Genomic DNA, 18,904 nt, shown 5'->3' with positions numbered 1-18,904 from the left:
GGGCAATAAAGTAAGAGCGAAAGGTACGCGTATCATCCCCGCCCCCTTTTGCCTTATGTTTTTGTTTTATTTTGTGTAATTTTATTTTATTAAACAACAATTTCAATTGCGGAGCTTCCCTTAATAGCACTGGAGGATGGGAATTCATATTCGTCTTCAGCCCGGCCATTGTCCTCATGCCAACGCTGGAACACCTACCCGCCTCCAGACGACGGAGCATGTTCACGCTTAGCTAAACTTTTTATTCCAGGGGCTGGAGTTTATTTTCTTTTTCATCCATTCGTAGGGTGGGAGCACAGCAGATGTGTCTTTAAAAAAATTGGCGAAGTAAAAAAGGCTTCGGTGCATTGCTTTCCTCATTCTTATATAATAACGTTCACTTTACCCCTTTTTTTTTATCATTCATCTCCACGCACATTCATTTGCACGCATGTATTCCTACTTTGTTCTGTTACTGTTGAACCCTTCCTCTCTCTCTCTCTTTTCTTTTTTACTTTTGTTCATACAATGGATTACGGACCAGAAGTTCAAGAACTTCGGGAGGTAGGTGGCCAATTGAAGAGATATTATTGTATTATAATACAGGGAGATATATAAGACTTTGTCCAATGTGTATATCTCGGAGCAGTTCCAATTTTTTTTTTTAATTTTAATGGTATCTTGTCGCCTTGTTGGAAATAGTTGGCAAAAAAGTGTTGTTTCGAAGAGCAAAAGTTCATCAAGCTATCAGAAAAAGGCGGTGCTGAAGCGGATGGTACACGTGTATTACATGTTCGCCCATCCTTTTTGCTTTTTTATATTTATTTTTCTACTGGACAATTGATGATCCTTCTTGATCAAAATGTTTTTATGTATCAGAATTTTCTATAATAGCACAGGGGCATAGGCACCTAATGGATATGTACAGTACAATTGCGAAGCAGCGAAAAAAATATATAAAGGTAAATATTATATATATATATATATTTTTTTTGTTTTTTCCTTCAGATAAAACTCACATATTAATTTTTTATATTCATGTTTTCCGTAGCCAACAATGCTCATTTGCCACTAGACAAGATGGATTTACATGGTCTCAGGGTTGATGAAGCTGAATATTATACGCAAGAGCGAATGATAGGGTTTATCGAGGACAAGGAGAAGAAGCTGAAAATAATTGTAGGCAGAGGAAAACATTCTTTGGGTGGCATTCCCAAGATCAAGCCGGCAGTCATGGAGCTGTTAAAAGAGTTCGAAGTTGAGGCTTCATTCGACCCGTCGAATGATGGCTGTATCTTCGTCAGGTCATTACAGCAGCCTTGTTCTTGTGTTTGGAATAATCGCGCTCTTCTTTGTTTGGTGTTAGACTATTAATTATCTTCATATTGTTACACAACAAGGCGAAATAAAGCATTGATTCATTCTTCTACATTTGTTCGTCTTTTGTCATTCATCTCACATACCCATACATTCATACATTCATACATTCATACATTCACACATACTTTATATTCTCATGTTGTTGAGCTCGTTATTTTATTGTATCTTTTATTTGTCCTTATTCTTTCTTTCATACTATGGGATCCACTCTCAGTTCCGAGTCAGCAACACAGGACCATGAGCATTATCGAGCAGTACGGTGGCAGCTGTAGCAGTGTTATTGTTGTACAATTCGGAGATATGCATGTATAAGGCTTTATTGAGCATATCATCTCAACCCGGCTTCATAAACACCTTTTTTTTTTTTTTTTTTTTTTTTTGTTTTTCTTATCGGTTTCTTGTTGCTTCATTGAGGTTAGCTGGCAAGAAAGAGCGCTGTAAAACGTCAAGAATTCATTCAGCAATCACAAATTGCCTATAGATTGGGGGATGGTGCCAAAGCAAAAGGTATACATACATGCTGTAAATGCACCCAACTCTTTTTTTGCCTTTATGTTATTTTGTATTCTATCGTGTTCTTCTGCTGAACAATTGCATGCATCAACTTTGCATGTAGAACTTTCGTTAAAAGCAAAGGAGTATGAGCGTGAAATGATTCAGTACAACAACAAAGCAAAGGATATTGTCTTTAAAGGTAAGGATTCTTTTTTTTTTTTTTTTTTTTTTTTTTCTATAGTTGTCTATGTCTATTAACTACAGTGCATCGGATAAAACTAATCTCTATTTTTTTATTTTTTATTCTTACTCAAGTCAATAATGCTTCCAGGGCACCTAATGAACTGGATTTGCATGGTCTCAAGGTTAAAGAAGCCCTAGAGATTGCACGCGACCGAATAGAGTTGTTTATCAGGAACAACGAGAAGGAGTTGATCATCATTGTGGGTCAAGGAAGGAATTCATTGAATGGTGTCGCGAAGATTAAGCCAGCAATCACAGAGATGATGAGTGAATTTAAAGTCAAGGCTACGCCCAATAAGCCGAATGCTGGGTGCATTCTGGTCGAGCGTTTGCACTCAGGCGAAGGAATTGATTTTTCCTGGATCGATTCGTTTTTTCGACATGCGGTTCAGAAGCTGTTTCGATCTATCTTTGGGTGAAGAATCCTTTTTCCCTTTTCCTTTTCCTTTTCCTTTTCTATCTTTGAATACAATGGCAACAAAAACAACAAAAAAAAAGCCTTGTGTTGTATTATCTGTGTAAAATATAAAAAAGATCATTAATATTTCCAATGCCCAATAAGTATCCCCGCCTTTTTTTGTTTTGTGGCATTGCAACGATTTTTTTTTTTTTTTTTTAAAAAAAAAAATGGCTGTGTTTGTCGTTTGCCTTTTTTCATTTCTTGTCGCACAGACATCGAAAGTGGCTTTTTTATTCTCCGCTCTCAGACTCAGTAGAGCATAACGACCATTTCTTTTTGCATGCAACTTTTTTTTTTTTTTTTTTTTTTTGTCACATTCCTTTACCTTCTCTTGCTGGACAGAAAACTACAACAACAACGATAGCTGGAAAAGAGAGCATTTGTGGGTACTTTGCACCCAAAGCCATCTAAAAAGAAAGAAAGAAAAAGAAAGCAGAGAACACAATGTCCTCAGGACTGGCACATTCCGTACCACCATTACAAATTAATGCCAAATGTTGCTCGAGATGTGGCAAAGACTTTCACCTCTTTCGCTCAAAGAAGAATTGCTATAACTGCGGTACGCAGGAAAAAAAATAAAAGAAAGGAAACTAGCAATGGAATAAAAAAAAAAAAAAAAAAAAAAGCTAATGGAAAATGTCAAAAGAATGCTTCATCTCATCAACTCAATGTGTCTTCATCGCTCATTTGCTAGGAAGCATGGTTTGTGAAAGTTGTAGCGAATTCAAAGTAAAACTCCCACAGTTCGGTTATAATCAGTAAGTACGATAGCTTGTTATGATCAGATGACATCTTGACGGGACAGTGAAAGAACTAACCTGACTCAATTTTCTCTCATAGTGAGGTTCGTTGCTGTTCTCACTGCGCTCATTTCCTAAAAGGTAATTTCTAATTGAAACTGTAATCTCGAGGGGGGAGAATAATACTTGCAACGATTTTTCATCTGTATGAGTTTTTTTCCCTCTTTTTTTTCATAATAGTCTTTAAAATGGATTACGCAGCACTGTCGAAATTGAACATCAAAACCTTACGTGGATATCTACGCTCATACAACATACCAACTCAGGGCATGCTGGAGAAACAAGGTCAGCATAAGCAAGGAAAAAGAAACAAAAAAAAAAAAAAAGAAAAAAAAAAGAAAAAGGCAAATCCATGTATATCACCGATTTGGGTTGGATTTATATTAATAATGCCGTTTCTGTTTTTAGATTTGATCCAGGCAATACAGAGTTATAAACCGATTCCTGAAGCATCTGAAGTTTATTTTCGACAGCATTTACCTAGTACACCAGCAAAATCATCGTCTCTATTAGAAGAACTAACGGGTTTGGGCAGGTCCGAGTCACCCAGTGGATCGTCAGATGGATCTTCATCATCAAACACTGGAGAGGGCTTTCTCAACGACATTGACAGGTTTTTTTCACGACTCTTTGGATCAGAGGATCAACAGTCGTCTTCTTCCCCTCAGGCAAACCGGCCTCGTCCCCAAACCCAACCACAACCTCGACCCCAACCTCCACCGGGCGCATCCTACAGACCCCCTCCAGGAAATCCCCCTCCAAGAGCGCAAACACGAGCATCTCAACAACGAAATGTACCTCCACAACAACCTCCACGACCTAGCACAATGCCTAATACACCTCTAACGCCTAATACGCCTGCATCCTCATGGTCTCAAACATCCCAGTCCCCTACACAGCCAAAGTTAACACTAGAGGAGCTTTTAGCATCAAGAACAGATCCCTCAACTCTCTCAATCAAAGTCATCAAAGGACTTCTGGATGATAGCTGTGTTACATACGTCGGCGTTGTTGAGAAAAAAGATCTCGTGGAGAGACTCCAAAAGCTGATCGACAATACCAAAGCAGAGAAAGCAATGTTGCAGGAGCAGGAAGCATTGTCAGCATTAGGGTCAAACAAGCCAGCAGAATCATCAAAATCATCTAACAGTAAGCACGACGATGATAACCTTTGTAAGATTTGCTGTGATGCCGCTTTGAACTGTGTTATGCTCAACTGTAACCACATGTCAACTTGCATGGACTGGTATGTGGCTCTATTGGAATTGGTGTTTAATAGTTGTTGAAGATATCTTGTCTTGATGCCTCATCTAACTCGACTTTTTTTTTTTTTTTTTTTTTTATCCCCAGTGGTAAACTCATTCTGGAGGGCTCGAGGATGTGTCCTATATGTAGGGAGTATGTAGTGAAACTTCTACACGTCTTTAGGGCTTAGTTTCCTTCTCCTACCCTTTCTTTTTTTTTTTTTTTTTTTTTTTTTCTAGCTAGTACAGAGAAAACAGAGAAATGGCTCCACCTCCTCATGGCACTGTGCATTATTCCTACGCGACGCGTGATAATAAAAAATTAAATAAAAAAAGTAGCCACGTGACGCTTTCCCCTTACCAGTCCCCTGTCATTTTGTGGAGGAGATGCTGCCCCACTCTCAGGTTCAATGTCTCTCTTCTTTTTTCTATTTTCTTTCAACACACTCGAATATGGCGCGATCAGGATCTCCTAATGAAATGGGCAAGTAGTCATCGTCATACTTGGCTCTCATTTTAAATCCGAGCTGCATGGAATATACCTTGACTTTGGGCTTTTCTTTTTCTTTGTTTCGTTTTTTCACTGACATTCATGCTCTTCCACTTTTATTTTATAAAAAAAAAAAAAAAAAAAAAAAAAAAAAAAAAAGACGGCGGCTTGGAAGCAAATGCCATTACTGAAGAGAAGCTCATCAATGAGGAGTACAAGATCTGGAAGAAGAATTCACCTTTTCTCTACGACCTTGTTGTTACTCATGCTCTTGAGTGGCCCACATTGACCTGCCAATGGTTGCCCGATATTGAGAGGTAGTAAAAAAAAAACAACAACGAGGGACGCTCTTGCTATAGGTCAACCGGTCTCAGGATATTGCACGTTGGGTGTCTAACCTATTCCTTAACCCAAATCTACTCAATTAGACCTGAGGGCAAGGACTACACTGTACAGCGTCTGTTGATTGGAACGCACACATCAGATAATGATCAAAATTATCTTCAGATTGCTCAGGTTCAGCTTCCATCGGACTCTACGCCAATAGACACTCGCAAATTTGATGATGAACGCGGAGGTAATTGATCTATCTGTATTGCCTTACAGTATTTTGATTCATCCAAAAGCCTTTTTTTTTTTTTTTTTCCTCCTTTAAACTAAAACAAGTCACTCTATTTGTTCACTCTAGAGGTCGGCGGCTTCGGAGGGACAGAGTGCAAGATCAGTGTGACGCAGAGGATCAACCATGAGGGAGAGGTCAACAGAGCACGATACATGCCTCAGAATCCTGATATCATTGCCACAAAGACAGTATCGGGCGACCTCTTTATTTTTGATCGTACTCGCCATCCATCACAACCTGCTGCTGGGGGTGTCTGCTCACCAGAGATCCGCCTAAAGGGACATACCAAAGAAGGGTAAGCTGCTTTCTCTCGAAAACAAGGTGTGTTAAGTTAGACATGTTCTTGTTTTTCGACTAGGACGGCTGATTGTATTTATTTCATTTCAATAGATATGGTCTTTCATGGAACCCTAACCTACAGGGACATTTGATCAGTGCTTCGGAGGACACCACTGTGTGCCATTGGGACATCAATGCGGCTACTAAGGAGAAAAAGGTGCTGGACGCTCTTAGAATCTATCGTGGCCACACTGCCGTTGTCGAGGATGTTGCCTGGCATGCTCTTCATGACAGTCTGTTTGCCTCTGTCGGCGATGACCAACGCATGTTAATGTAAGTAGCAACTACATCATTGTTTTCAAAACTGCATACATGAATAGAATTGGCTGATCTAATAAATATATATTTGCTCTATTTTCATTGAAATCACTTCTTAGTTGGGACACTCGCTCGACATCTTCTGATAAACCTGTTCACAACATCCACGCTCACGTCGCAGAGGTTAATTGTGTGGCATTTAGTCCCAGCAGTGAGTTTATTTTGGCTACTGGATCTGGCGACCGCACAGTAGGTCTTTGGGATCTTCGCAATCTGAAGATCAAGCTGCACTCGTTCGAATCTCATCAAGATGAGATCTTGCAATTGGCCTGGTCACCCCATAATGAGACTATTTTGGCTTCTGCAGGAGGAGATCGTCGCATCAATATTTGGGACCTTAGCAGGATTGGAGAGGAGCAGACCGCTGAAGATGCTGAGGATGGTCCACCAGAGCTTTTGGTATGGATTGTAGAAGCCTTTTTTTCTTTTTCTTTTTCTTCTGGCACATTGGAAGCAGCGAGTGATTTATGATTGGGAGTGTCTTGCTAATACCAACTCTTCTGACGTCAATCATTTTAGTTTGTTCATGGAGGACATACCAACAAGGTTTCAGACTTTTCATGGAACATGAACGAGCCTTGGGTCATTGCCAGTACTGCTGAGGATAATATCTGCCAAGTTTGGCAAATGGTATGGAGAGAGCAATTCAGATGGACCATGCTTGCATTTTAAATTATTGTGAATGAAATGAACTAGTTTTGCTAACTATTCTATACTTGCCGCTTGTCTTTTTTTAATGGTAATCATTTAGGCAAGTAATATCTATAATGCTGACGATGCCGAAGTTCCAGCGAACGAATTGGAATAAAAAAAAAAACAAAACAAAAACAAAACAAAAAAAAAAAAAAGAAAAAGAAAAAGAAAAAGAAAAAGAAAAAGAAAAAGAGAGTGCTTGAATTTCAAGCTAAAAGAAGAAATCCAGATTAATGTCTTCTTTCCATCGAGATCATCTAATAAACAGCTTGAATTCAGCGACAGACACAGCGGTCTATGTCGTGTGGATAATATTATTTAAAAATAGTTTTGAGATCTGCTTGGATATATGGAGCAGCTTGCATAATGATATGTTTGTTTGCGCTTTATAATTGTTCAGTGAGAACAAAGCGAAAGGGCATAGATTTGGGAAGATGATACGTTTCCAAGCTCCAAGAGCATCAAAAACAAGAGCGAATCAGATTGCTGTGGATCCTACAGGAGACTTTAAGTTTTGCTACTGCTTGGATAAAAAAAGGAAAGATCTTTTATTACCTTTGTTTTAGTTTGTGGAGAGGGAAAAAGTAGCGCTTTGTTTGAGTAAATTGTACATTGCAGCTACATATTATGTGTTACATACTGTCTCATTTGGAAGAGTGAAGTATTTGTCCATTCATATTTCGTCCCTCTTTGCCTCTTTGTAAACACTCAAAAGAGATGTGTCTCTTTAGTGTCGTATTGCGAGCTTCTACTGCAGTTCTTTCTCTACGGATCTAAAGCTTATAAATAAGATGGATCTCCAGATGTGTCGTGGTATGATTGGTAATAGGTCTGTTTTCTTTTTCTTTTGCAACAAGTTTTATAATACAGTTTTTATTCCCATGTTCCTGAGGTCTATCTAGTCCGGCGAACTGAATTTCGTGAGCTGTGCATTCTTATTAAATAAACTGAAGTTGATATGGGTTGACTCCAAATATTAACAAGTCGTGTCTTTTTTTTTTTTTTTTTTTTTTTCCCTTTCTTTCTTTATCTGACTGTGGTAATAGTTGCTCTGTCATGCCGTGTTCTCGTCCAGTCCAGTTGGGTTTGCTTCAATTGAGATTTAATATGCAAATAGATATTGTTTAGTCGTATACATGAATGATTCCGTAAAGCAATGTCCAGAAGAGGATATAACTCAATAATCCGCCAAGGACGCCTTCAGTGAAAACATCAAGAGGTTGACGGAAGTAGAGTGAGGGACGAGCCTTGGCTTTGATAGCAAAGATCAGGAAGGAGAGGAAAGCGGATCCGGTGAAGTAAAAGATAAATCCAGACCAATTGGTCAAGCCGAGAGTTCCAGCAGCGATTCCCAAGATGGCAGAGTATGATGAACGGATGAAGGTCATGGTCTGAGAATTCTTGGCAATGAACATGTCGACGTATAAGGCGTCGTCCGGGTTGATTTGTTGACCAGACATGGTTGCTGAATGAATGCTGTACTTCTTTTGTTGTTTTGATACTACTGAGGAATCTGGATATATCTCTTATGAATCCCTCTGCTGCAGTGTCCGTATCTGTTTCCAGTCTTGAAAATAAAGAAGAAACGCGGTTCTAATCGTGAGACACGAGACGATAACAGACAATGGAGCAGATGTAGATGAGAAGTAAGGGATGATTAAAAAAAACCTTGTCAAGCCTAAAGTCCATGCGATATTTTTGATACAGAAACGTGATTTAGAGACACATGACATGGTGGCGAAGACAATAATTTGTCCATTGGTCCAAAGGTCATTTGCTTCGTTTAGTCAACATGGCTCTGACCACACAACACACAGAGAGCGTCGTGTAAAAATAAAATATATTTGAATCCACTCTTTTTTTTGGAGTCAATTTCATTCTTTTTCCTTCTTCTCTCTTCTTTTTCCTTTTCCTCCTCACTTGCCATTCTCCTTCTCACCAACACTCTCTTCTTCACCATCCTCAATCAACACTTCTACTAAGGTAAATAACGTGAAACATGATTCATCTTTATTTTTATTATTTTATGCAGCATATATTGCATCTCTTTATTAAACTTTCTCATGCTGATGCTGAATTGCCTGTCATCTCTTTCTTTCCTTTCCGTCAAGCAGCTGTCTAACGAATATACACATACACATATCCATATTTACTAGAATCAAAAACATATACACCATGACTTCTCCTCTTGACGCCCTCGATATGTCCCTTGCTGACATCATCAAGACCAACAAAACCACCAAGCGTACCCGTAACACCAACAACAAGGCTGCCTCTAAAGGCAGTGGTAGCACCCGCACATCAGGTGGTCCTATTCGTAACGCTCGGGGTAGCCGTGACAGAAAGAAGAAGCCCTTCAAGTCTGGTGTGGAGCAGTACAAGGGCAAGGTCAAGGCCGCACCTGCTGCCCCTCTTCACACTTCTGTCATCCGACAGAGCGTTCCCGATGGCTCAAAGATCCAAATTTCCAACCTCGACAACCGAGTCACTGCTGAAGACTTGAAGGTAATTTTCACCTGAGGAATAAGGAACGAGGTACTCCTTCGGATCCTCTATCCTTCAACGACTTCTTTCGTCTTTTTCGAGTCCCAGTGGCATTCGTCCTCTGTCTGAATCTCAAGTCGTGTTGGCCGCTCGTATATCGGATTCTTTTTGTTGTTAAAGAGACATACAGAGCAAGAAAGACTGAAGAATTGGAGGGAATGGAGGTGGCACGAGTAACAGCGGATTGATGTGTAGCAGGATGGCAGCAGATGCTGATTGCAGGTTATCTATTGGAGAGCCAGCATGAAAGGTTCTCGACTGCCTACCAACCTGCTTACTTCTTTGTCTTTGCCATCATTACTCAGCGCTCTCTATGAGGACCACCATCAGTTATTTTATCGCTCAGTCGTGCAATGATGATCTTCCTTCAGCCATCCTTGTTTCGGGTTGGCAAGGCTTTAGCACAGCAAGCCACTCAGTATTGTGCAACGTTACGTGGGATGAATTTTTTTTTTCTTCTACTTTATTCGACGTTTTGCACTGGATTCAGAGGGGGGGTCAGCGAGTGTTGTATCCATCCAATGCTCAAGTAGCTAAAGTGATGTGATCGTATTAGGGTTTATGAGCAAGCAGGACATAGTTGGCGAAATTGTTGGTATCTCACCTATTCTTTGCCCTGTTGTCATTCTGCTTTGACTCCTTCCCACACTCACTCTTTAGAGTCATGCATTATGGATGAGGAAGCTCTATCCGACTCTTTATTTCCCCTTTCCATTTTCCCTTTTTACTCTAATTTTGAAGAGAAAAAGAAGGGAAGCTGAGCATTCGAGGGCAATGAGGTTGATTTAAACTCACTCTTTTGTCTACATGGACGTATGAGTTCCGAGCGCTTGACTTTGACGGATGGAGCAGCGAAGAAATTCAGCTCATCACAACAGAAGAACAGACGGACCAATGCATTGCACGGGATGGGCTCAAGGACAAATGTCCCTATATAGTTTATTTTTGTTGAGCAAGGCGTATGACGCCATCCAAGCAACGATTTGACCGCTCACCCACCCTCCGTCCTCATCCCCTTACGTTTTCCGCTGCGTGCCCTATTTTTCTTTTTCTTGGATATGGCTCGTTTTTTTATTTTATTAGGTTGTTTTTACTTCCAGAGTTGGACCGCTCAAGAAGTGCACTCTTGTGTATGATCAGCATGGAAAGTCTACTGGAACAGCCTCCGTCCACTTTACTCGTGTTGGCGATGCTGCCATTGCTATGCAGAAGTTTAATGGAGTGCCCCTGGATGGTAAGTATTTTTTTTTTTTTTTTTTTTTTTTTCAGCATTTAAGCATATTCTTCTTAATGAGCAAAAAAAAAAAAAAAAAAAAAAAAAAAAAGGCATTATATTGAAAACAACATGTAAAACTGTTATTAGGTCGTCCTATGAAGATTGAGTTGATTGTCGCTCCTGGTGCAGCCCAAGCGGTTCTCGGTTCAGGAAAGCCACCCAAGTATGTCATCGACATTGCACATGATCTTTAATTTTGTTGATTTTTTATGCGTATTGAAAGTTTAGCGTGGTGCTAATCTGAGACGATATGATGTATTTTCTCTGTAACATCATAGAGCTGCAACCAGTAATCAAGGACAACAGAAGCGTGGTGGTGGAGCAGCAAACCGTGGTCGTCGTCCTGCTCGTGGCGGTCGTAAGCAGGGTACGAAGAAGGAACCCAAGACTGCAGATCAGTTGGATGCTGAGATGAACAGCTACATGCAGGTCGACTCTTAAAGAGCCATTATTGAGCTCACCCTTTATAGTTCTCATGGCAGACCAATAAGCTGTGCTTATTTTGTTTTTATATTCTTTTACCCTTCACATTGTCGTTTCATGTTCTTTGCCTCACTTGTAATAATAAAAAGGAAAAAAAAAAAAAAGTATAATCTTAATTACGAATCTATTAATAAACAATGTATATCTATGTGGTCTATGAAGTTTATTTCTTTTTTGCCCTTTGGGTGTTGAGGAGTTTGCTTGTTTGTTGTCGCCACACTACGCCTCGTTATTATCGATTGGCCACAAATCTTTTGCATTGATGTGTGGACTCGGCCGCTGACAGAATTCACTCCCTTTTCTGAAAGGCCTGCATGTTATTTTTATCTTTAAATATCCATTCTATTTTTATACAACAATTCTTCATTGCTTGCTGCGACTAAAATGAACCAGACTTTATCCAATTTTGACCGCGATGTACGGTTGCGACACCAGATACATCTGTTTAAATACCAAAAACATGTAATGCTACAAGGCAGGGCTGAGCAAAGAGCAAAGAACTAAGGTAAACAATGTATTAATCAATGGGTTGCAAACAACAACAGCTACAACAAAAGAAAAAAAAAAAAAAAAAAAAAAAAAATAGAACACGAGGACTGATTTTTATTATGGCACCTTAGAGGACATTGGCCAGCGCGGCAGTGTCAGTGTTGGTTACATTGATGACAGTGATGATGGTGGCAATAGCAATAGCAACAATCGTGGCGGTGAAAGTGAGGGCGAACAGGACGGAGAAGAAGGTGTTATAAATGTCAGAGAAACTCGACAGTCCTTGTTGCCACATTAACAGAGACCTTGCCTTTTTCTTCTTTCTCCCCTTCTCCTTTTCCTTCTTCTTTTCCTTCTTCTTCTTCGCCTTCTCCTTCACCTTCACCTTCTCTTTCTTCTCTTTCTCTTCCCTCTTCTCTCTCTCTCTTTTTTTTTTTTTTTTTTTTTTTTAGATTCTTCTTTTTCTCCGTTCAAAAAAATTTACACGCTTATTGAGGATCAGTTTCTTCCTCGACTCTGCAGCAACAGCAAGAGCGACAACAGCAATAGCAGTAATAACAAGAAAATCTTATGACACATTCGTCGAGTAATTCTACTCCCTATCCTCCACATGAAACGCCTATGGTATATCCGTCAGAGACTTTACCTCCTCATTCTTCTTCACCTTCTCGTCCTTCTTCAATATCAGAGCCACCTCCTTCATATGATTATATTTCGAGGTTGATGGGGCACTTTGGATGGAATCAAGGAACTAGTACCACAGATACAGATACAGATCGACAACACCTTCGGGGACAACATGATGAAGATATCGACATCGAGGCTGACAATGGCAATGGCAATGACGATGACAATGACTGGCAGAGCCAGCGTCATGTCACTATCAACATTGAGCCTATTCAGATCAATAATGAGGCCATTCCTGCTACTACGGCCACTACAGCCACTACAGCTACTACAGCTACTACAGCTACAACTACAGCTACAGCTACAGGCATAACTACAGTTATCACTGCCGCTAATGTCGACATTGGCTCTGAAGCCTCATTGACCAACAACAACAACAACAAAAACAAAAACAACAATAGTAATAATAATAGCAATACCAGCGCTAACACCAACCGTCCTAATCGTATCATACTCAACAATCATACTAGTGCAAACGTCGATGACGATGAAGACGAACGTCGTTGTCGAATCTGTTTAGAGACGGATGATGATAAGGATTCAGAATCGGGTCTATTGATCTCGCCCTGTTTATGTAAAGGATCATGCAAATACATTCATTTGGGGTGTCTGACTAAATGGCGAAAGATGTCACCCCGAGCCTCCAGTTCATTTTCATGTGATACATGTCATTACCATTATTCATTTTCAAGACCCTGGATAGCGAATGTGTTGGCGAACCCTTGGTTCCTTCATGTGGTGACTGCGATGATGTTCCTGAGCTTAGGTTATGGATGTGCATGGATAGGACGAGAATTGGATTTGAGACACATCTGGGGATGGAAAGGATTGGTAGCGGAAAGGTTGAAGTACGGGAAGAATAAGGAGGAGATGGTTCTTGTCCTTGGATTGGATTGGATGGATTTTGTTTGGGGGTTTGTGATGATGGCAGTGATAGGATTGATGGGCATGGTGGTGGGGGGATGTATTTGGTTGTGCGATGATACACCGTACGATGAAAGGAGAAGAAGAAGAAATGGAGGGGGAAGAAGGGGTGGTGGAGGAGGCGGATACGGAAGCGCAGGAAATGGAAATTCAGGAGGAAGATTTGTGGACTGTTGTAATGTTTCCATGGATTGTTGTAGTGGGGTACGATGTAGATCATGTTGTGACGATTGTGATGAGGGGATCCTAATAGTCATTGCTATTCTTATCCCCGCCTTGATTATTGCAGGGTAAGTTTTTTTTTTTTTTTTTTTTTTTTTTTCTTTTTTCTTTTTTTTTTTTTTTTTTATATATATCTTCCACTGCGATGAATGCGGATGAAATTATTTCTTGGTCAAGAGTTGAGATATCTTTATTAATCGTTTTCTTTTTATTCTTCACATGAAAATATAGTACATTCGGTGCAATCGCCGCCATCTACATAGTCATGGCAAGATTTAATACTCGAGCACTGGACTCCATGCAAGAGGTAAAAAAAAAAAAAAAAAACTCTTTACTTTTGAGACGGTGGTCTTTTTTTTTTTTTTTTTTTTTTTTTTTTTTTTTTTGAAAATGTTATTAATCATGCCCCATTCTTTCTTTTTTCCTCTCATCTTTACTTCTTCTTTCAAGACCATCCTTGAGGTCAAATAGTAATATATAAAAAAAAAAAAAAAAAAAAAATAATTATTAGAGTTGTATAGTTTTAGCAAGTTATGCAAATAGTTGAATGAGAAAGAAAGTTGTCAAATAGGGTGGTGGCATGTTGAGTTGGAGTGGATGGAACGGCATGGTTATTTTATCGCCTTGTTGACGTATCCCAGGTAGCCTTCCAATGCCTGCACAGTCTTTGCTCTAGTGCTTCGGCGATGCTGTTCCCTCTGAAGTTGATTTAATAGGTCCTGTTGACGACGCTGCATACCACCCACAATCAAATCATAATGAGATTTCAATGCGGCCAACAGCGCATGTTCTCGTTCACCCTTTGCATTTAACCAATGAAGGAGTGTATCGATTTGTTCCGGTTCGCTATAATAACTCCATTTTGTAGCACTGTGTTCCACGACTTGGGTTTCATCATATGGTTTATCCTTGATATGGTTGTTGAGATGATGCGAATATCCAGATCCATTCGTCAAACCGGCACCGTTGAGGACTTTAACATCCCCATTGTTATCTTCGTCATCGTCAGTGTCAAGGGCTCGTTCCTTCTCCAGCTGTAGCCTTCTCTCCTTTGCCTCCTTCTCTGCCGCTTCCAAACCCTTTAGGATCTCCCTCTCCTGGGACTTCAGCAAATCTCCCAATTCACTATCGGGGTCCTCTATCCGTTGTCGTTCCAATATCTTCTCCTTGTCAGCTCTGACGCGAATTGTTTCCAGATCCAGGAAAGAGGGTGATTGGATATAAAGTCGATCGGTAGCATGATTCATGGTGATTCCATCAAAGTACCAATACCGATTATAGAACCGATCCTTGCCCAAGGGTTTCACACGTGCGATCGCATACCGACGAACATCTCGATCCACTTGATCTTCCTTTCGGTTCAATGCATTCTCCTTATCGGTCAATTTCTTTCGAGCATCCGAACGAGCCTTTTGTTCTGCAGATCGTGCTTTTGAAAGTGCCCGTTGACGCAATAGATCCTGATTCCGACGGGCTTCCTGTTGTTCGCGTTCGAGTTGTTGACGTCTTAGTTTCTCTGTCCGTGACAAACCCTCGAGATCGCTGTCCATATCATGAGATGGAGTCGATGGTTCAGGTGTCGCGGCCGCACTGCGATGTTGTTCGAGTTCCTGTTCTGCTTTCTCTAGCGCCTCACTCTTTAACTCTGAAATCTCTTGCCGCTCAAATTCCGCCCAGTCCGATTGTCTATGTTAAAAAAAAGGGAGGGAAAAAAAAAAAAAAAAAAAAAAAAAAAAAAAGAGATTAGTTCCTCATTATGAAAAATAAAATAATATATAAAGGGTCTTCCTCTTTCCTATACACGTAGTGATACTTACAGTTGTCGTCTCTCTTTGTTGAGTTCAAACTTCAAAAGTCGGAGTGCTTTGAGTTCTTCACGACATTGCTCCATAAAGTGTCGAATAGTACTCGTGCCAGCTGCTGTTTCGACCAGGAAGACAAGGATACTCAATTTGTCTTCTAGAGGTAATGATGGGAACAGCAACTCAACATCTTCGCGTTGTGTTGATTCATCTGGGACAAGGTGATTCAAGATTCGATCAACATTAGGGATAGCTTCGAATGATCCAAGCTGTTTTTTTTTTAGGGAAAAAAAAAAAAAAAAAAAAAAAAAAAAAAAAAGGGGGCGTTATTACATGTTGGCAACCAAAAAAAGGTCATATTCTAATTGGAGAGGGGGGTTTTTTTTTTTTTTCCTATGACATTACCTCGTTAACAAGTCCAACAAGAACAGCTTCCCAACCTTCTCGAGGAGGAGCAATCAATTTCTCATCCCATCCTTGACCCACAACAATGACCCGTTCATTAATAGGTCGATGAGAGACCTTACGTCGTTGAATATACTCATCATGACCATTGAGAGACATGTCGCCATCGTCCATGATACTACTATTGTTATCATCATCATCTGTCATGACACTGTTTTCTCGTTCAAGGGCTGCTGTTGCTGCTGCTGAAGAAAAAGCTGCTGCATTGGGTCCGACAGAATTTGCGTTTGTAGTTGTTGATGAGCTGAGTAGGATAGGTTTTGCAATGCCTATGAGACGATCCTGAATAATGACATTCATCAAGGCAGAATGGTATTCTGCTACCATGACACTCGGATGTTGAACGTCTGTATGAGCCAATGAATCTTCGAAATCCTTTAGTCCAAAGGGCGAAAGTTTTAGAGGTGAACTGTACGAGTTTAAGAATTGCCAGACCATGATGAGAGCTTCAAAGGAATCATGGGGTACGATGGCGGAATCTCTTTGAGCCTTTGGACGTGTTAAAATCTGTCCTTGTCCATGTTCTTTTCCATCTTTTTCTTTTTCCTCTGATTTAATATTGTTTGCGATTAGTTGTTTGGTATCCAAATCTAAATCCTCGATGGGATATTTGATAGGTTTGATGACTTCGAGTGGAGGTGCTGATGTGTCTTCTTCCTGTTTTAATTTTTCGGAAGTATTATTATGATTATCTTTTTTGATTTTCTTGGCACTTGACAACTCTGGTGCTGGGTCTGCGCCTCCCTATACAACCAAGTCATTTAAAGCAGATGGCAAAAAAAAAAAAAAAAAAAAAAAAAAATTAATGTCACTGCAATCTGGATGCTCTCCTTTCACTTTGCTTTTTTTTTTTTTTTTTTTTTTTTTTTCTCTTCTTTTAATTACCTTCCGTTTTTTTAGCTTGGTGAATGCTGAATCTCTTGCTGCTTGAAGATCCGCTGGAAGGTTGGTTTCGATTCCATATTTTTTGCATAGTGAAGGCTAAACCAAAGGTAAAGGTATAAATATAAAAAATTTCATTTAGAGTCAGTACAGCTTTAAATATAATAAGTATACTGATTGCTGTTGTAGGTATTTTTTTTTGTTTTTGTTTTTGTTTTTGGTCTTACTACATTACCTTCACGATCCACGGAGCACCAAGATAGGGTTCTTTTGAAGAGCATTCACGGATATACTTTCGCAAGATGTTCTTATTGAAAGCCAAACGATCACGACTATTTAAGGATGAAAATAATAAAAGAAAAAAAGAAAGTGTTGAGGTAAAAAGGATAAGTATTTGATGAGACGAATTACCAAGTCATATGACATTTTTTTTTTTTTTTTACTTGAGGAGAGAACAATCGACAACGCGTTTCATGTCTTGGATAAGTTCACCATTCTGATCAAGAACTTGAACCAAATACTGTCCTGGGACTTCAGGTGTCTCTGCTCCATTGATGACCGTTGTCCATTCCTCTGGTGGTAGAATTTTGATGATCATCGCAGAATAACTAGTAAAAGGAATTGAAAAGTAAGAGTAAAAATTGATATTTTTAGTCCCTTCTTTTTCATCTTCATTTTTAATCTTCATTTGATCAGAAATTGCGAAAGATATTTTTTTTTAAAAAAAAGAGATAAAAACGAACGTACGCTCCTTTGTCCCATGTGACATTGACATGTTCATTTAAATAATACCGATTCTTGAATTTGTCAAATGCATCATCTACGACTGCGTCAATCCTGGCAGTTTCTAGTCAAGTCGAGTCGAGTCGAGTTGAGTCGAGTCAAGTAGAGTTAATAATAATAATAATAATAATAAACGGAAAAATTAAATGATCTCCCAGATTTGGTATAAAAATAGAGCTTCTACTTACGAAATTGCACAAATTCCAGTAATGGTTTTCGAAGTTGTGGTGGGAATTTGTTGGCTACCATTGATTTTTCCTTCTGTTCTGATTCAAGGGCCTGTTCATAAGTAAGCCCAGACTTTCCAGTAGTCTCACATTGCCAAGTCTTTTGTCGATAAAAGAAGTATCGATTGATGTAATCCCTATTTTTTAAAGAAAAAAAAAAAAAAAAAAAAAAAGAAACAGATCAGTCCGTTGATGATGGCGCGTAAAAGCAGTGGATTTAGGCCAAGTGGATCAGATATTACAAACATGTTTTGCGAAACACATAGGAATAGTGGTAAGTACAATAGAGAGTGAGAATTAAAAAAAAAAAAAAAAAAAAAAAAAGGTATTCGGTAGCAAAGGGGCTATGGCAGCTAGGATTTTAAAAACATACTCATAGGTGGTAAAGATCTCGTTGGTAAATCTCATCACATAGACTGGGGTGTTGTTGTCAAAGTCATCCGGATTTGGTGGAGGCACCGGCTTGATTGCCTTGCGTTTCAACAGTGGCATGTCGGGTTTTGCTTTGTCTTTCTTTCACACGCACACACACACTTTGCAATGGCTTTTTACTCCCTGCCTGGTTCTAGGCAGATTAGGGAGAGAGGAGAGTAGGGAGGAGGGGGGATCTGATACTGGTTAAAGTCACAGTGCTGAATGGACAAGTGATGGCAAAGAATGGATGTGTGTAAGAGAGAATGAGAGAGTGAGTGAGGAAGAGATGGGGAAGGTGTGAGACAGATGCATTGACAGCCCGGAGGCTTGTCAAATCCAAATAAAAAAAAAATACTTTTTTTCTTCACAGTGAGGTGAAGGAGAGATAAGAGAGAGAGAGGGTTTACTAAGACCTTTAGTGGCAATCCTAAATTCATACAAGTCTATGTTTTTGTGCTATGAAATCTACTAATCCTATAGAGAATATGGATGCAATCCATCTGCTTGCTTTGCATAGGTGATCTATTTAAGTAATGGATCTATTGATATATATATATATATTTATATTTATATAAATATATTGTCTATGCATGTAGTTGATACCCTTTGGAGGAATGAGATCGAGGGAGAGAAAAAGAAGGAC

At 39.6% G+C, this 18,904-nt stretch overlaps 8 protein-coding genes across 8 annotated transcripts; 6 read left to right on the top strand and 2 right to left on the bottom strand.

Moving 5' to 3' along the window:
• Window positions 1–765: 765 nt before the first annotated feature.
• BCR41DRAFT_233829 (hypothetical protein) lies at window positions 766–1,395 on the top strand. Its single transcript, XM_022020091.1, has 2 exons — window positions 766–941; window positions 1,031–1,395. The coding sequence occupies exon 2, from the start codon at window positions 1,060–1,062 to the stop codon at window positions 1,351–1,353; it is 294 nt and encodes a 97-aa protein (XP_021883783.1). The 5' UTR covers window positions 766–941; window positions 1,031–1,059; the 3' UTR covers window positions 1,354–1,395.
• Window positions 1,396–1,399: 4 nt separating this feature from the next.
• Window positions 1,400–2,686, top strand: BCR41DRAFT_233813 (DUF1771-domain-containing protein). The gene is made up of 4 exons (XM_022020090.1): window positions 1,400–1,613; window positions 1,779–1,866; window positions 1,991–2,053; window positions 2,170–2,686. Exons 1-4 carry the CDS (start codon window positions 1,557–1,559, stop codon window positions 2,514–2,516), a joined length of 555 nt encoding a protein of 184 aa, XP_021883782.1. The 5' UTR covers window positions 1,400–1,556; the 3' UTR covers window positions 2,517–2,686.
• A 185-nt stretch (window positions 2,687–2,871) lies between these two features.
• On the top strand, window positions 2,872–4,807 carry BCR41DRAFT_348526 (hypothetical protein). The gene is made up of 6 exons (XM_022023317.1): window positions 2,872–3,116; window positions 3,252–3,315; window positions 3,398–3,438; window positions 3,538–3,642; window positions 3,766–4,603; window positions 4,708–4,807. Exons 1-6 carry the CDS (start codon window positions 3,002–3,004, stop codon window positions 4,790–4,792), a joined length of 1,248 nt encoding a protein of 415 aa, XP_021883781.1. The 5' UTR covers window positions 2,872–3,001; the 3' UTR covers window positions 4,793–4,807.
• Window positions 4,808–5,013: 206 nt separating this feature from the next.
• Window positions 5,014–7,178, top strand: BCR41DRAFT_420067 (WD40-repeat-containing domain protein; the record flags this gene model as incomplete). Its single annotated transcript, XM_022029845.1, has 8 exons — window positions 5,014–5,085; window positions 5,252–5,408; window positions 5,520–5,668; window positions 5,780–6,008; window positions 6,104–6,325; window positions 6,430–6,769; window positions 6,890–7,000; window positions 7,122–7,178. The coding sequence occupies exons 1-8, from the start codon at window positions 5,055–5,057 to the stop codon at window positions 7,176–7,178; spliced, it is 1,296 nt and encodes a 431-aa protein (XP_021883780.1). The 5' UTR covers window positions 5,014–5,054.
• Window positions 7,179–8,076: 898 nt separating this feature from the next.
• BCR41DRAFT_348523 (Rab5-interacting protein-domain-containing protein) lies at window positions 8,077–8,705 on the bottom strand. Its single transcript, XM_022023316.1, has one exon. The coding sequence runs from the start codon at window positions 8,521–8,523 to the stop codon at window positions 8,188–8,190; it is 336 nt and encodes a 111-aa protein (XP_021883779.1). The 5' UTR covers window positions 8,524–8,705; the 3' UTR covers window positions 8,077–8,187.
• Window positions 8,706–8,877: 172 nt separating this feature from the next.
• On the top strand, window positions 8,878–11,532 carry BCR41DRAFT_233772 (hypothetical protein). The gene is made up of 6 exons (XM_022020089.1): window positions 8,878–9,046; window positions 9,175–9,568; window positions 10,691–10,841; window positions 10,971–11,046; window positions 11,162–11,217; window positions 11,313–11,532. The coding sequence occupies exons 2-6, from the start codon at window positions 9,239–9,241 to the stop codon at window positions 11,336–11,338; spliced, it is 639 nt and encodes a 212-aa protein (XP_021883778.1). The 5' UTR covers window positions 8,878–9,046; window positions 9,175–9,238; the 3' UTR covers window positions 11,339–11,532.
• A 1,702-nt stretch (window positions 11,533–13,234) lies between these two features.
• BCR41DRAFT_420065 (hypothetical protein) lies at window positions 13,235–13,986 on the top strand (the record flags this gene model as incomplete). The annotated part of the gene is made up of 2 exons (XM_022029844.1): window positions 13,235–13,756; window positions 13,920–13,986. Coding segments are annotated over exons 1-2 (534 nt in total), but the record flags the coding sequence as incomplete, so codon positions are not given.
• A 214-nt stretch (window positions 13,987–14,200) lies between these two features.
• BCR41DRAFT_384632 (ATP-utilizing chromatin assembly and remodelling N-terminal-domain-containing protein) lies at window positions 14,201–18,636 on the bottom strand. The gene is made up of 9 exons (XM_022027595.1): window positions 18,221–18,636; window positions 17,809–17,984; window positions 17,585–17,684; window positions 17,281–17,445; window positions 17,073–17,169; window positions 16,841–16,936; window positions 15,896–16,699; window positions 15,506–15,759; window positions 14,201–15,374 (listed from the first exon to the last, which is right to left on the bottom strand). The coding sequence occupies exons 1-9, from the start codon at window positions 18,337–18,339 to the stop codon at window positions 14,300–14,302; spliced, it is 2,886 nt and encodes a 961-aa protein (XP_021883776.1). The 5' UTR covers window positions 18,340–18,636; the 3' UTR covers window positions 14,201–14,299.
• Between the last annotated feature and the right edge of the window lie 268 nt (window positions 18,637–18,904).

The sequence above is a fragment of the Lobosporangium transversale genome (assembly GCF_002105155.1).
Source record: "Lobosporangium transversale strain NRRL 3116 chromosome Unknown BCR41scaffold_8, whole genome shotgun sequence".
In the NCBI taxonomy this organism is placed as follows: Eukaryota; Fungi; Mortierellomycota; class Mortierellomycetes; order Mortierellales; family Mortierellaceae; genus Lobosporangium; species Lobosporangium transversale.
Note: the sequence above shows the minus strand (reverse complement) of the source record. Positions and strands in the feature narration are given on the sequence as shown.